The sequence below is a fragment of the Chroicocephalus ridibundus genome, chromosome 3, assembly GCF_963924245.1.
Source record: "Chroicocephalus ridibundus chromosome 3, bChrRid1.1, whole genome shotgun sequence".
NCBI classification, from domain to species: domain Eukaryota; kingdom Metazoa; phylum Chordata; class Aves; order Charadriiformes; family Laridae; genus Chroicocephalus; species Chroicocephalus ridibundus.
In genome coordinates, this window is record NC_086286.1 from 9,967,155 (window position 1) to 9,984,348 (window position 17,194).

The window sequence follows — 17,194 nt, forward strand, 5'->3', positions numbered from 1 at the left end:
GCTAAGCTTTTCTCGCTATTTCTGGACTCCTTCCACTGCATGCTCGGCCCATGAAGGACACACGCACGTACTCTCGTCTGCGATTTGGAGTAACTCGGCCCCAAAACAAGCGATCAACATCACACCTGGTAAAAGCACTGCAACGGCCCTACAATCTTCTCCTGAGGGAAGGAAATCCTCGAGGGTACAGTGGCTGTTGGCTGCAAACCAGTAACTTGCAACCCTTTTCTCTCACCTCTTTGAGAAACGGCTATTTTAGAAGTATAATAGAAATCTACTTGAGATACTGCTGTCAAGTAATATTTCAATTATCTTCTAGGAACGTATATTGCCGGCAGGCTAAAGCTTCGTGTGCCTGCACCAAAAATCTTATCTGCGAGGTAGGCATGGCCCCAGAAAACAGAACCTCCAGCCTGGCCCTGGCCATCAAGAGGCAGGTGGGTGTCCCGAGTCTTTGTCACCGAAAAGGAAAGCACTCGGGCACGCATACAACACGCGTGGCTGAATACAGACGAGCGGGAGTCTAGAGGTCTGACTAATACCAACAACTCCGCCACAAAAAATGCCGATTGCAGATCGCTAGTATCATACCTTGGCATCCTTAGACGCAAACCAGCAAACCTGACCGATGTCAGTAAGAATGTTTAGCAAAATAAATATATTAAGACGAACCCTGTGGTGTTAATATAAAAAACAAACAAACAAAACCAAACACACCCAAAAACCGGCCTGGAAAGCAGCCCAGGCTGGGAGAAGAAATATCAGTTGAAGGAAGGTAAGGTAAGAGGAGGGAGGACTGTGATATTAATATAGTTCCAAGCAATCAAACAGAGGTAACAGTTGCATTTGGACAAAGTAAGTTCCCGCAGTAGAACAATTATTACAACACAATTGGTGTTGCGGTGGCTGCTGAAGGCTCCTGAGCAAGAAGCGTTGGTTCACTTTTTTCATTCTCTTGGCAGCTAAACTCCTCACTCGAAGCTGAGAGGTGTTTATTTTGCCTTTTTTAAGGTTGATAATTCATACCTTAACGATGACAACACCGATTGCGGAACGTGTCATACCCAAGGTCAAACAGGAAGTGCAAGACAAGATTTTAATCATTACAAGTTCATCGATAATCTCTTATATACACATAGTTATACACAACGTGGTTCATGAGTCCCTCATCTTGTGGAGTTCCGCTGGTGAGGTTGGGTGGCTGAAAGCTTCTCTCTGCCTTTGTCATCTCATAGAGGGGAAGTTAACGCGGCAAACGCCAGCGGGGCTGTTGCCAGGTATGGCTTGCTTCACGGGCTTTAGCTGGGCACTGAAAGGAGCCCATACTCATCTGCTGTATCCAGAATTTTACAGATGACCGGAGACTCCACCTTAAACACAAGAGATCAAACCATTAAAGACTACGAAATCATCGATAAACTTTTACCAGGGATTGCAACGAAGATCCTGAGCTTAATGACAACAGATTGCAAGAGGCACAGTCCTCCAACATCGCTTTGTAAAATTTAGGAGGTGCTTTTTACTTTTGGGTACGACCTCTGTAGCTTATTAACAATGGAACTACCGTAATTAACAATGACCGTCCTTTCTCTAAGCAAATGCCATTGCACAAAAAGCAGCGTTTGGTTAGCAGCTACGTTTACGGGCTGAAGTACACCACAGGAATCTCTTGTGACGAGTCACTGGAAGGAAGGGGCTACTTTAAACGTGCGCCTGGAGACGCCCTCTACTAGGTGGCCCCTGATCTCACAGAATTCAAGTTTGTCTTTACGTACCCCAAGGATGTACTGGCAAGAATGAGGCTCTAGCATGTATATGGTCACAGCATGAGGGGAATCCGATTCTTTACATCTGAAAACGGAAGAGAGGTTTTGTAGTGTTTAGCACGTAATAAGCACAAAACTAAAACGTGCATTTCCCTAGTATCTGTAGCATTTTTACTAAGCTAACAATCATTGCTTTCTGAGCTTTACAAAGAGAACAGAGGCTTTCCCCTCTGGCCTAGGAAGCAGAGGCACAAAACACCAGTTTACTAAAAAAATTAACTTACTTCAATTTCACAGTCACCTGCCTCGGCTTGTCCGTTAAGTCGCAAACATCTCCATTTCCATAGAAATGAGACACCATCCTGCCACAAAAGATTGGAAAGAAAAAGTCTGGAAATATTAAACACCATTCTCAAGCACACAGCTAACTTGTGTGGTACAGTATCTCGTCATTCTTCAAATATTTAACTGTAATACACAAAACCAAGAAGTACCATGCTGTATTTCAGTTATTGCAGAAGGAAGTAGTTATTCCCTATCGGAAGGTTTTTTTCTCTGCATTACATCCAGAGCGTTGAATTCCCTTTTCCGATGTTGCACGTTGATTGGGGGGGCGGGGAATAAATCTATACATACTGCTCTTGACAGTTTATTGTATCTATTCATAAACTGAATATTCACACACTGCAGAAGTGGGCCGTGGCATTTATTCTTCCCCCTCGCAAGTATGAGACCAATTCGGGAGCAGACAGCGAGAGCAGTAACCGTGGGGACTGTAACCGTACCTAACTGTCTGTGTGCCGTCTTCTCTCAGATAGTAGGTTCTAGCAGCATTCTTCCTGGACCATTCAATGTGTTCCTCTTTGCTCCAGGTACCCACAACCACGGAAGTCTTGCCACTTTCCTTATCCTAAAAAAGGAAAAACTAGTAATTTTTAACTGCTGTCAACATAGCATGTTCTCGCATTTGGGAAAAACTGTGACTGATCTTGTATTGGAGTCAAGAGTCAAGCTGATGGTCTCTTCAAAACAGCCACCCAGCCGGCGTGAGGCGTGAGCTAATAACAGCATTTCAATGACCAGAAGAGCATTCCCACACGCAGACCCACATTTTTCCAGCTTTGATTATCACTGTGCTCTACCTGATGTGGTACCTGCATCTCACTGCATAACCTTAGGCATCGTATGGAGGATTTAAATTCTGAAATTCTTAAACCCAAGACGTTGGTTAGCCAAGAAAAGGACGCTTCTTTTCTTTTTGCAGACTGTAGACAGATTCTCTAACCCTTTCCCCCCCCAGCCACCTAGTGGCAGAACATAAAACTATTTAACCATACCTCATGATACTGATGAACGTATTTGCCATAGCAGAATTCGTACTTCCACCAACCAACACCCTAGGGAGAGGTATAATCAGCATTAAAACAAAACCCCCAAACAAAATAAAACACCCCAAAACCACCACATCCATTTCCTTCCAGAACCTAAACCACTGGCTATTTTAGCTGCAAAACTCCATACTTATTAATTAGATATGTTAATTCAAGGTTCGCACTGAGAGAGAATCTCTTATTAGACTAATTGACGTAGGCAAGAGATGGAATTAACGAGCTTAAGCAAAGACTCTTGGAAGAGCTGCATAGGACTAAATTCCTTAAACTATTTGTATACTATTTGCATCTTTAAAGAAACACTTTCCTCTTTCAAAGACAGGGAAAATTTCAGATGCTTTTTTTTTTTCTGCTGGCTCTCAATAAGTTTTATCAGATTTTTTTTGTCTTCTCATTACCAAAATTAGCACTGAAAAATTCTCATGATCTCCTTTCATTTCACTGTCTGCTCAAATAAATTGATTTCCAATGGAAAGACTAAAGATACCTTTCTGGCATAGCCTTTGGTATATATAAGCCTTCCCGATATCAATGCAGGGAAAGGCAATTATCATGCATGTAAGAATGCAACTATCAGAGTTCATTGAAAAACTACACAAATACATAATACATATACAAATACATAAATACAATACATAAACCGGTACGTGCAATTAAGGGGTAGCTATTTTATTATGCATAGCTTTATTTCTCACCCCATGGAAACAGTAGGAACCACTAAGAAATTCCTTTATAAGTTGGTCATCGGTCAGTTTGGAGATGTGTGTTGTTCCCACAGTTAACAGTTGATGGCTTCCAACAGCAACAGGCTTATGAATGGAAGAAAATTTCTCTTCTTTTGTTGAATGCATTTCTTCCTGAAATGAACGTATATACAAATACACCCATTTAGATTTCATATGTCCCTTGCAAAGTCTTATAAATTATACGACATTACTTAGTATTAAGTGACATAGGCTGCAGGAAAAAGCATGAAAGCATCTTGTCATTGTTTTCACTGTCTTCAGCATAGGTAAAAAAAAAAAAAAAAAAGAATCAAAAGTCAAAAATTTCACATGATTTCACATGTTTGTAAACTGTAGGCTATGAAGGCTACAAAAGTTTTAAATTAGTAGCCCAAACTTAACTTGCTTTGTTTTCCTTACAAACAAAGCAAGTTACAGATGACTTCAACAAGCTTAAAGACCATCTGAAAGACTGACATGGTCTTAGAAAGTTGTGCGAGAGAACTTATTCCACAGAACTGAAAGTTGTATGTGTTACATCATGGAAAAGAAATATTTTTCTACGTAAAATTAAACAATTCCTACCTCCTTAACCCTTCTAAAAGGCATCTTCATCATTTCTTGCTGTTTCTCCAGCTGTTCCAGATTATGGGGTTTAAGTGGGGATCCTGGCAGAGACTGGCAAAAGATGTCATTCACAGGGGAAGCCCTGAACCTGTCCAAACGAGTTAACAATACATCACTTACTACACCTTAAAGACGTACTTTTTTGTTGCTCTAAGTTTCTGACTGAGCTGGGCTGAAGTGTGTTATTTTTTTTCTCGTATTGTCTCAGCCAAAGTTACACTGTTCTTACAGCTGATGTAAATACACTTTTTGCCCAGCATAGTCTCACTCCTAACGCTGCCAGACAACTGGCAGTGCCATCTGACCCCTCTTCATCAAAAGGAAAAAGCTGCCTATTAAAAGGCAAATTGCACTGTATGCGTACCATGAATGTAGTGTCATAGCTCCACAAAACTCTCTCAGAAGCTAGGAAACGGCAAAGGTTAAACCTGACAGATGCAGTTCCTATATAATTAAAAGAATACATTCTTATATTATCTGACACGTATGGCTTTTCATACTGCATATGTACCCATTATTCCTTTATTGCTCTCTTCATGAGCTATGCCTGCAAAACCCATCTTATTTCAGGAAAGAAAAAGCAAAGAGATGAAGCGGGAGTTAGCGCAGCTTTCTCCTTAGTTTACACAAATGAAGGCCTCATTAAAACACCAAATAAGCTGTAACAGAAAACAGTGAAGGAAAGCGAATATCAAAATGCAAGTCCTACTGACAAATGAAGCATTTGTTCCGTTTCCCATGCCCGTCTCATTGCAAAGGTCCTCTTTAGACAAAGCTTATTTACAAAACAAATAGGCAGATTCTGCTTCAGAGGCAAGGTGGCTTTTTGTGATGTCCTCCTAGGAGGAGTCTGTAATACACAGCAGCAGTTGTATAATCATCACCACCAGAGTTAAAACAATCTGAAAACGCTTCCCAAATTGTAGCTGCACTCTAGATTAAATAAGCCCTGTACAAAAGAAGCCTAGTTTTATCTGACTTTTAGTTAAACAACATTAAGACTAACTGTTACAGTAGACAAATATTACTTTTCACTGCCTGCCTTCCCTGTTCCCAATTCCCGCTGGTTTAAAAAAAGTCAAATTGTACCCAAATAAGAACGACAACTAGAACTAACGGCTATACTTTTGCTAAGTTAATACAAAGTGTGTTATTGGATAAGATAATGGTGGGTGAAGTATGGCTTGGTGGGTGAAGTATGAGAGGAAAAGCGCATTTAACTTACAATGAGGTTGGTTTGTTGTTACCTCCGCTGACACTAAATAGTGTTTCCAGCCTGCTATCTCCACCTATCTTTATTTACTGAGATGACGTAAGTGGGAGAATAAAGATCTTGTATGTTTATTTTAAGTATTTCCTGCTAGTAGCCGTGAAGCCTCCCATGCTTCCTCCTTTGGAAGGAGGCAGCAGCTTGAGGTTTTATTCTTATCAAATGACACAACGATTTGCCTGGGCACATTCTGTTTTTCTACTGATACAGAGGCTTAAAAGGCTCATGTAGTAAACAGATAATAGTGCAATAGATAAGTGCAACAGATAACATAGCATTACCAACCCCTTCTACATGAGAAAATTTATAATTGATTTATTTACTCTAACTGGCAAGTGTTTATTAAATGCACCATTGAGGATTTTGTCCTTTAAACTTTGTTGCCTATTTCAGAACAGTGATTAAATACTCACTTGTTCTGATGTCTGCGTACATGGGAAATTCAGGACTCCTGTTCATTATTTCCCCCTTCATTTGTATGTCATGTTCACTTTGCAATTCTGTTTACACCCCTTGAAAGGTCAAAATTCTGTACTATGGAGACTAAGGGTATCGCTTAGATGCACGGTACAGTTCAGGGAGGGGGGGCAGGGAAGGAATCCTAAACATGATTTTTGGAAAATAACACTGAAATTGTGAATTCTTCAAATGAAAATGACTTACACAGCTGAAGGTAAGGCAATAAAACGGACAGATAGGAGCTCCTTAAGCTGGGAGTACTGCTAAATTAAATTTTAAGGTCATGGCTGAAAACTATACTTTTGTTTTCTGAAAATTCTGAAATTAGAGACGTCTATGCACACATATAAAGCACATATGCAATCTGCAGTCTTTGAATACCATTAAGATGATCCCCAAAGACCTTGAAATCATAAACTATGAGGACAGAGGGTGTTCTTAACCTGCCTGCAGCCTTAATGCCCTAGTTTGTGTTTCTCCAGACTGACAGGGCTAGAAACTTACCTGTTGAAAATCAAGTTACGTTTCCCATCTGCTTCTCACATGGGATCAATTATTAGAGACTTAAAAAATGCAAATATTGTGCAACTTAACAAGAAAACTTAAAACATGGCAAAACTGCACGTGCCAAAGTAAGTAAATGCAAGTGTCACAGCTCAGTACCAGAAACCACAGAAACATACACATGCAGAGAAATTGATAAAAACTTGAAGCCATAACGTTAGCCAAAATTTGAGTTCCTTACCTGTATTTAGGATGGTTGCATAACAGAGGTGTCAATATAACCACTTCATATTCACAGGTTGTCACTTCTGCTACTGAAAGAATCTCATGTTTAGCTTCTGGATGACAGATGTACATCATTGTACTCGACCTGGGTAGGTTTTGTCTTAGGCTACAAGGTGTGCCGTTTCCCATTTCTACAGGATAGTATGGGGTCATCTGCCCTTCTATATTTTTTGTAGGTATCTAGGTGAGAGAAAGTAAAAGTTAAGAATCACAGTAAAGTTCATTCGACTCTTCTGAAACACAAAAAGCTATTACATGGTGCAGAGCCAGCAGTGTGGATTGAAACCAGCTCCTGTGTAGTTACTTGGTGTTTCTGCAACATCCAAGCACACTCTGGTTTATTACCCCCCAGCGCAGCACTGCACAAATACACTGAGCCACACGAGGTCTGGCTACAAAGCCCAGCTGTATCTGACTGCAAAAGCAGCTGGTTTCTCTGCACAGGCTGCCTGATATTTCAGTTCTAAGAAAGCTTGCCAGCCAGGTGCAGCATTTTGGAAGAGCACCAAGCCAGCTGCGTTCACCCTGTAGTCTAGGAGACAGAGTGATGTGAGTAGCTCTGCCAGACTCAGCTCAGGTCTTCACTTCAGTGCCAGGCCATGAAGAATCTAAAAAGGCCCCAGCAAAGTCATCCTGAGACCTGCGTTACACCTCTCAGCATCCCCAGCCTGGGCTGTTCCTTATCCAGAGCATCCTGCACCACCTGTTATTGTGGCTAACAAAGTTAATGATATATACAAAGTAAATCCCACTTTTGTACACACTTTAAGTAAGCCCTCTTCAGACTTGTTCCTTCATATGTTTCATCCAGCTTTAAGAAATTAATTTCCCAAACTGGTAAAAGTTCCTCTCCCGACTCCTGTCTTGGCAGCCGCTAAAGTTCCTGGGTACCAAAAGTTCTGTTTGTACAACAGTCATGCTGGAACCCACAAACTAGACTTTTTTCTGCTTCTGTTGCTTAAGCTAGTAAAGGTTTGTGGTGCACAACAAATCAGGTTCTGTTCTAAAAGGTAGTGGTGCCTTCTGTGGTCGGGACACTAACCTGGGGACCTGAGACCCTTCTATATCTCACCTACTTTGGCTTTCAAACCATGTTACCCTGTCACAGGCCACTGACCCTCTCCACCTGAAAACCGTTCCATCATGAATGAAATGATGAGACCTTCATGAGGTTAAAGAATGAACACACTGGCAGCTTAATCGCTTGGGCGCTCCTTGGCTTCAATACTATACTTCAATATTCAAAGGTCGGAAATGAAGATATATTCTGGTTGTGTACAAAAAAGCTGACAAAAAGGGTACTTCCTTTCTATCTTTCTGAATGAAACAACTGATTTTTCCTTAAAAATTGAAAAATTACGCCTACGCATTTCCTTGAACTAACTATTCAAGAAATCTAAACGGAGATAGCTGTTGTCTGCATACAACTGAAAGGCACCCCAGTAGGACTGAAGATAAATCTCTAGTTGCAGCAGTTTTTGGCTACTTTAAGCACCACCTAGCTGCGTGGTGTATTCTTTCCCTGTCACGACTAGAGATTCCACACAAATTGCAAGTCTAAATTCTCTACAGACTGAAACCAAGACAGTGTGCGTACATCAAAAATACTGTAAAAAAAAGAGTCAGTAAAAGACTTAACTTCCTCTGAAATTAAAAAAAAAAAAAAAGAAGTTACATTATAAAGAACATAGTTGTCTTTAATTTCCAAGAGGCATAACTGCCACTGCCCTTAGAATGGGCCACATTCTGACTTGGGTCTGCTCCCCCAGCTACCTCCCAACTGCTTATCAGGTACGTATATCTTCTGAGATCCACCACAGAAGAACCACTCTGTGCTATGTAAATCAGCAGTACAAAGAACTTGGGAGACAAAAATTTCATTTCAGAATTAAAATGAAGGATAACTGGAAATAAGGTAGGCACGGCCGTCCACAGGTCAAATACGCTAATTCTACTGCTAATTGCAAACTCCAGCGTGCTTTGGGTACTTCCATTGTTTTGCTATAAAGTTCATAATTCAGAACTGAGTTTTGGGGCCTCAACAAATGGAAGAGTTCTCTAATGGAAAGGCACAGAGTGTTATGGGCCAGGCCATCAAGTCAGCTAAGAAATCTTTCAGGGATTTTGTTAAGCATTTCTCCCTACCCAAAACGCATGGAAGTGTCACTAAGGGAACTGGGATCTCTGACGTAGCCGGAAAAATAACTGTCGCTAGACCATAATGTGACTTTGTGGTTATTTGTATTGTCTTCATAGAAGAAGAGTCTATAATTCATCTCGTTTGAGTTTAAGATTAGTGAACTAATGTAAATAAGTAGAAGGGCAAGAAATTTGACTAGCTAGACTAAATAAGCTTTCTGAGCTGGGACTGAAATCAAAAGCGAGAAGAGTGCAGCTCAGGAACAGAGTTTCATTTTTTGATACTCATTTTGGTAGGGGATTAATTACATAGTCTCATCATATATAAATTGCCTCTGCTATCAATGGCAAAAGTTAAAATAGATGTTTTTCACTTGCCTCTTTTGCACTTTCTTTTGGATTTTCCTTCTCTTCTTGATCTAGGGAATAATTAAGAATGAGGTAAGCATAAAGTCTGTGAACTTGAAATAAAATGAAATTATATACAGAGAAGTTTGCAAGTTTTGTGTGTTTGCTAGTACTTTACGTGTAAACTCCCAAGAGTCAATTTCATGAACTAGCAGGTGCAAAAGAGGAAAGGCAGGCAATATCTGGGGTCCAGAGCAAACAGAATAAAGTATGAGTTAGCATTGTCTCAAAACAAATTGGAATTGGTAGGACAGGCCAAATCCATCCCTAGCACCACAGGAAGGCCCTCAGGGCAGAGGAACATGTCACTACTGCTGTTCTTCGAGAGGTAGCTGACTACTTTTTTTTCCAAAGTGAGCGAATTGCAGGCTGGGACAGTCAACAGGCAAGTACTTCAGCCCACGCACTAGCCAGCCCCAGAGGGTATGCTTGTTGTAGGAAGAAGTGAGGCCAGACTGGATACCATACTAGTGATCACCAGAGCAAACACTGTGACAGGGCAGGGGTTTCAAGCTGTCACAGGTAGCCTTCCCAACTGCTTCAGGAGATAGTCCGGACTCCACTCAGCATTAGGTGAGCAAAAGGCCACTCTGCTTTGCTGTCGCCCATTCAGCTGTTCCAAGTTTACTGTATCACACTTGTGGATTCAGCTCACAGTGGTTTGAGAAACCATCTATGTTATTTTTCCAAAGTAGCAGCATGAATTGCTATATAGGAAGCATAGAAAGAATACAGTCTGCCACCTAAGCAGAAAGGACAGAGCGTCAACATCCTAAAAGACTCGGGTATGATGATCTGAAGTATCACCATGTGTAACTTCAGCATCTAGGCCCACAAAAGAATTGGTCACTCAAATTAAACATTTTGTTTTCTGTACAGCAGCATCTAGGGAGAATTAGGCATCTCTGCACAGGATTGACGACAGCACAAACAAGCACTGTAACTCACTAATAAAGAAATGCCCAACAATGCAGTTTCTGAAGCCATGTTTCTTTTCAGAACTGAGATACCTAACTGAAGGCTACAGCTAGGAATTCAGAGGAATAGGATTAATAGCGCTAAATGCCCTCCAAGACTGAGCCGTTCAAGTTAATCACTTTTAGGAAGAGAAAAATGGTGGTGCCCATCTTTTACTTACTAGCCTATTAAAAAAAAAACAAACACAAATAACAAAACAAAACAAACTAGATTATGTTTTTTCTATTGTTTCTATCAACTCTGATGAATGAACACTTAGTCTGTGGATTTTTGGAGTTCTTTGGACTAATATACTGCCAAAGTGCCGACCCAGAGATGCAGATTTTGACAGGTACAACCACAGAACCTCCAGCATCTACAATAATTTACGCGCAAAAAATTCAAGTGCCCAGAAAATTTGTTCTTCTAAATTGCAGTTTGAGTTTGTGGCTCAGCTACCTGATTTCCAACGAAGTCCTGCTTTAGGCTCTTCAGTATTTCTGAAGATCTGTGCCAGGATCCCCAAAAAAGACTTTCAAACAGTTCCAAGGGTCAAATTTACCTGCAAAGGCTATAAGTATTTGGGTTTGCAGAGTACATTTTATTACAGAATAGCAGAGCCCAAGATGTGCTACACGCTCTGCCCTCTGCTCAGAGTTTGAAAGATATTTCTCCCCACCCAGAAAGAGAGTGGCAACAGGCTACCTTATCGCAGTTTGATCTGGCATATATCGGTTCTATTTCTCATACTAAGTGTTTTCTTCCCCTGACACTAATTATGGCAGATTAATTACTCTACTCAATTAGACAGCACGGCAAAATTGACAGGATGGATGCAGTGTAAGGTGCTGAAAAGGAATTCATTGGAAAAATACACCTTGTAAAAAAAAAGTAATCTACAAAATTGTATTCTATTGCACTGGGAATCCGTTTTCCACAGCATATTTCTCAGACAGTAATAATTAAAAACCAAGTAATTAAATGAGCATCAGCAAAATAAAATAATCTAAGACAAACCTGGTTCTGATAATGGGTTCTTTATCATCATATTCCCCAGATAGTATTCTTGGATGTTAATTTTCTACAATGAAAAGAAGTTAAAACAAATTTCAGTTACCTTTTTCCATACTTTTTCAAGCGTACAGGCATTCAAGTCCTCTAGAGGAGTTAGGCATGAACATGCCAGTGGAAAAGGGCGTTGCAAATCTAAGAAGCTTACCTGTCCTGTTTCCTTCTCCTCATGATACTGACGGATGTGTTTTCCATGGCAGACCTCATAAGTCCAGTAAGATTCAATCTTAAAGAAATAAATAACTAAATAAATCTGTTTGGATACATTACGCACCCCCCCAAAAAAATAATTCCCTGAAAATTTTGGGTTTTGCAGCAATGAAGCGCAGCCCAAGCAGGTGGGCTTGGGCACCCTCAAAAACAATAGCACAGGGAATGGTCTCAGTGTTCCCCAAGCATTTTGACGACGTTCCAAATAAACAGAACAGGCAGTTTCCTTAATTTTCACACAGATAAAACAAAGGAAAAAAATGAAATAAGATGAGTAAGATGTAAAGAGTAAGTTTGCTCCCAAACCACTGAGGCTAAGCTGTAGTGACTCACCACAGCCTGGTTTTGGCAACTGCCATGGGCACAGGCCATTTACCAGTTGTGCTTGACCCACTCTTCCTTCCTCAAGGACTTGAGTGGCATGTTGCATAGGTATAACACTGGGCCACTTTTGCTCTCTCTGGTTCTCAGTACCAGCTGGTTTGGTATTAGGCTTGTTCTTGTAATGTAAGATGTAAGTCTCTGAACTGGGACAACAGTTGACGAAAACCTGTAAAACTTTCAGAATATCTAGAAGTATGTTTGTTTTGGTCTTCTGACACTTTCTGAGAAATGCTTTTCATTAGACTGTGACACATTATGACTTGACTCCTCGAAATAAATATTTTAAATCCACATTTTTAAATTGCTACTATAGCAACCCAATTTATCCCAATGGACCCTGACATCTTCAATTATACATAATTTTATCAGCAATACTAAGATATAGTTATTAGGTTGTGGAGACCTTATTTTTGGATTGAACTAGTACCTGAAGTCTGAGACACATTTATCCAAACAGTTCACTACACTAAACCTTGAAATGAACTGGATTGTAAACTTTTGATTAGCATTTAAATTATCAACACAGAAGTAACATACTCTATATGAACAGCTGCTTTGCTTAAAAAGAGGTTCCAGCAATTCTCCTGGAGTAGGACCTTTATAGTCCTTTTCTTCTTCCTAGAATAGAAGGATATTTCGTTACATTAAAATTAATAGTGGCTTGGTTCATTAATATTAATGTTCAATATTAAAAAAAAAACCGTATTGCAAAATTAAGCAGTACAAAACCTCATTAATTCCTGCTCTGAAGGATCTGTGTGGTGATTAGAAAAAAAAAAAAGATAATTCAATTTAGTGAGAAGAAACAAATAAAAGTCACAAATAAAGTAGTCAGAAAAGTTTTGTGGTTTAAAAAAATACACAAGTGGCAAGAGTAGGAGCTCTCAGCTGCTCACGTCCAGCGTGGCAGCTTGGGGTGTGAACAGGAAAACAGCACCAACAGTCTCTTCGTTTGTTAGTCAATGCTGATGCTGCACTGGTGCACTATAATTGGAATACCACCCAGCTTTTACACAATTACAAAAAACATGGATCAAAAAAAGCATACATAATACTGTGGAAGTTTATTTCTGTGTATCTTTTGCTCTATAAACATGCACGCCATTGAAGAGATTTCCACACGGAGTTCTTCAGTGTAGGTGAGAAAATATTTAGTACTGAAGCACTCCGTACTGTCAGTCACATAAAGGATGAGAGCTATGTCAAAACGGAGGTCCCCAACACAGGAGCAGAGCTTGGCTGTGCAAGTTCTCACACTGTGAAAAAAATTAACTGTTGGAGGAACAAATGACCAATAATAAACTGCACCAAAGGCCTCCTCAATCTATCTTCTCTTATACAAACAAATGTATTTATATACTTTTTTTTTTGCCTTCATTTTTTCCATTTTCTTCATTTAAACGTTGTGCATTCAGATTTCCGATTGAGGAAGCGATGAGGGAGAATAAAAATTACTGGTGGTAGAAAACCACTACTGGGATAGTATTCTCAGATACAGTGATCATGACAGCAGCGTTAACAACCTTTATAGTTGTTAACTGGCCTAGAATTTGACAATGCTACTGAAAATACAAGAATTTCCCAATCAGTGATAGACCCAGCAATAAACAGAACAGAACAGAATTTGAGCAATCGTTTGTTGCCAAATAAGGACTTCAAGATTGTTCAAACTGGCCCCACTTAGTATAGAGCAAGTATGTAATACAAAGTGAAGGCATCTACTATAAACCGTGAAAATGAGAAGCGTTCTAAAGATGATTTTCCTTTTACAGGAAAAGAAAAAAGTCTTTATTTTGGAAAAAAAAGAAAAGCAACTGAAAAGATACTGAAAAGAAATAGAGATTTGTCTACAGCTTATAATTACAAAAAAGACTTGACTGAACTTACCTCATTGCCACTTGCTATCAGTGGAAGTATACATTTATATTTTTCTTTATCCACAGTGGTCATTATAATGTAGTTATCCTCTTTGTACAGGACACCAGTTGTAGGCTACGAAAACAACCAACCTATGGATTAGTCAGGTGGTTTTTTTGGGGTTTTTTTTAATGTTACTTGCTAGAACTATTCCTGAATTCACGACCGGTACAGTTAATTCACAAGGCAGGTGGTCCAGAGTATTTCCTGGATAAATCACAGGACTGGGCTTTGGCATCTACACTTGCCAGCGTTCGCTTGCCTTCTCCTTTGCTTCGATCCTTCTACTCCCAGCCACCTTCCTGCTCTCCTCCACGCTCAGCTTACTCCTGCTTACACATTCCCAGTTCTGACGAAGGACCTTTAATAAAGCAACAGCCTCCCCAACCACTACGTTTGCAACCGGCCGTTCCCGCGTTGGCTTTTAGGACAGATTTCCCTGGGATTTCCCCCAGCTGCCAGGGCTTAACCTCGCCCCCCGGCCCGCTGTACCGGCTGCTCGCCAGCCCTGCCAAACCCGGGGGCGATGTCTGAGGCGCGGCCGTGCTGAGAGCACCCCGAACCGAGACGCCCCCCACCCCGGTGCCGCTGGGGGGGGGAGGAGGGGGTCACAAACGACCCAATGCCCGCCACCGAGGCCACCCTGTCACGGTTATAACCGCCCAGCTCGGTAGGAGCGAGACGCGCCCCCCCCCCCCCTCACGCCGCCGGTACCGACCAGGCTGAACTCAGTGCCGGGCCAGTTCACCCTGAAGGGGATGTCGTCGCTGAGCTGAGGCAGAGCGCGGCCACCCTCCGCCGCCGCCACCGCCGCCGCCGCCGTCGCCAGCAGCCCACAGAGCAGCGCCCGCGGGGTGGGCGCCCGGTGCCGGCAGCCCCTCATGCCGGCCGGCGGCTCAGGGGAGGGAGGGCGGGCGCCGCCGCCGCCACGTCTGCTTCCGCCGGGGCCCATCAACATCCGGGGCAGCCGCCACGCTCCGCCCGGGCCGTTGGCGGGAGGCGGTCGGTGAGTGAGCTGAGGGGCGGGAGCGTGCGGAGAGTGGCCGTTTCTGTGTGGAAACCCGCGCAAAGCGGGGGGGTGGCGGTGGCGCCGGGCTCATTAGCGGCTGCGGGGCGGGAGTGGGAGGGTGTCGGGGAGCGCTTTAAGGGCCCCCCCGCCGCCCGGCCGGTGTTGCGCGTTCGCCTTCGGCTGGCTGAGAAGTCGTCTCTCGGGGCGGGTGGGTGGGTAACAGCTGCAGTCGTGCTAAGTTCTGCTAGTTAGTATCGCAGAAAGGTACTGGGTGGTTTTTTTCAGGTCGTTCTTCATCGCTCGTTTGCCCGCAGGGCGACGCGCGTGCATACTTTCGGGTTTATAGAATCACAGAATGGTTTGGGTTAGGAGGGACCTTTGAAGGCGACGCAGCGTGGCCCCCCTGCAGTGAGCAGGGACATCTTCAACTAGATCAGGGCGCTCGGAGCCCCGTCCAACCTGAACTTGAGCGTCTCCAGGGATGGGGCCTCCACCGCCTCTCTGGGCAGCCTGTTCCGGTGTTTCACCCCCCTCTTCGTAAATTTATCTCCAATTAAGACTGAACTATAAGACACAGCTGGAATGAAGTGGAGACTCTGGAGGAAGGAGAAAAGTGGGGTAACTTACTGCCTGCTCTGCAATCGGCGATGGGGTGACGTATGGGGATAGCAGGAATGTTTTGGCAACGTATAGTGATTCTTAATAAACCCTAATGAACCCTAATTTAGTGGGCACTAAAATGTTTACTGAGAGAAGTATACGAAGGCAAAGGAAGCAGATGATATGAGGAAAAAGCCCAGTGGTGATGGAGAAAGATAACTGGGTGATGCGTCGTCAGTTCAGGTGGTTTGGTTTAAGATGCTTTGTTTCAGGATGTTCTTCATCGCTGTTTTGCCACGAAGAGTGGTGTGTGTGCACGCTTTCACATTTACATTGGGCAAAACTGGCGGAGTCTCTTTGAACTGTTTTGAGTAAGTGGTTCGTAATAGTATAACTTAAAATAGCTTGAAACTTTACTAAATGGCTGCCTCGGGTCTAATCAATGCTTTCAAGCTTTGCTACCATAATTTTCTTGTTTAATAAGAGTGTAATTTTTTTCCTGTTAAATTGCTGGCAAAGCAGGTATAGCTGTACTGGGAGAAGAATTCTTCTCCTAGTTCAAGCACGTGCTCAATGAGAGGGAAGTGCCAGAACACCCACAGAGAAGAGACCCAAGTTGCAAAAAGCCAGAAAGATGCAGACAAGACATCTGTTTGAGACAAAGGAGGGCAACAATTAAAAGGAAGTTACTTCAATAGAAAGCAGGAGGAGCAAGGAAATTAATGTAAGAATACTGAGGGAGTGTGAAGTTGGAGTAATCAGGGCTGTACTGTAGGTGGTAATCTAAGTGAGTGTATAGCCAACATCCAGCTTTTGCAGAAGACTCTTAGAGAATAATAATTTTTTGAAAAACAGCCTCTTTCTCACCTTGCAACAGCTATATACTTGCACGGTAGAAAGTCAAGATACAGGGCCCTGTTGGGGGCTTGTTATCCTGATGTCTGTTTGCATCCCCTCTGCCAGTCAGTAGCTTGTCTGAACAGAGTGAAAAATCATCTTCTAAGAGCTTCGTTTGTTACACAGAACAGACATACGGAAATAGATCGGATGGGGGAGCTGTAGTCAGGTTTTTCCAACATCCTCAGCTTCTCAGTTTGAGTAAAGCCTGTATCCACACGCATACCAGAAAGAAGGGATGGCTGACGAATTCAGGAAATAATGATATAAATTAGTGATATTATACAGATGGGGGATGCTGCAATCAATTTTGTAACTTTGTTGCTTTAGCTTTTATGAGTTAATGGTGTTCAAAATGTGATTTGTTTTCGGGGGTTTTTTTCTGCTTGTTAAGGGGTAAGTTACGCATGATACTTGGAGCTAACTTTTTTTTTGTTATGCTTCTTAGCAAAATTACCTGAAATATTCAGACTTACAGAGCTTCTGTTAAGACTGTATGTCTTCCTTTTTCTGTCAGTTGTTAAGGAACTGCAGTATGACACAATGTTATTCTTGCATTTGTGGTAAAAATTGTT

The 17,194-nt window shown here is 42.0% G+C and overlaps 2 protein-coding genes across 2 annotated transcripts in view; one reads left to right on the plus strand and one right to left on the minus strand.

The window, feature by feature from the left end:
• Window positions 1-975: 975 nt before the first annotated feature.
• Window positions 976-15,071, minus strand: ERLEC1 (endoplasmic reticulum lectin 1). The gene is made up of 14 exons (XM_063327918.1): window positions 14,832-15,071; window positions 14,084-14,188; window positions 12,734-12,814; window positions 11,751-11,828; window positions 11,549-11,612; window positions 9,545-9,585; window positions 6,984-7,207; window positions 4,468-4,597; window positions 3,853-4,014; window positions 3,104-3,163; window positions 2,552-2,676; window positions 2,051-2,128; window positions 1,776-1,851; window positions 976-1,370 (listed from the first exon to the last, which is right to left on the minus strand). The coding sequence occupies exons 1-14, from the start codon at window positions 15,069-15,071 to the stop codon at window positions 1,299-1,301; spliced, it is 1,536 nt and encodes a 511-aa protein (XP_063183988.1). The 3' UTR covers window positions 976-1,298.
• Window positions 15,054-17,194, plus strand: part of ASB3 (ankyrin repeat and SOCS box containing 3) — a 32,267-nt gene continuing 30,126 nt past the window's right edge. The window contains exon 1 of the mRNA XM_063327916.1: window positions 15,054-15,119. The gene's annotated coding sequence lies outside the window, so the exon portion shown is untranslated. The remainder of the gene's footprint in view (window positions 15,120-17,194) is intronic.

Bases quoted from the DNA above. Each gene is read 5' to 3' on its own strand.
- ERLEC1 (XM_063327918.1), bottom strand. From the start codon at position 15,071: ATGTTGATGGGCCCCGGCGGAAGCAGACGTGGCGGCGGCGGCGCCCGC. The intron at 11,613-11,750 runs GTAAGCTTCTTA...TTTTCATTGTAG, and splicing joins AGGAGAAGGAAACAGGACAG to AAAATTAACATCCAAGAATA. The intron at 9,586-11,548 runs GTTTGTCTTAGA...ATTATTCCCTAG, and splicing joins GAACCCATTATCAGAACCAG to ATCAAGAAGAGAAGGAAAAT.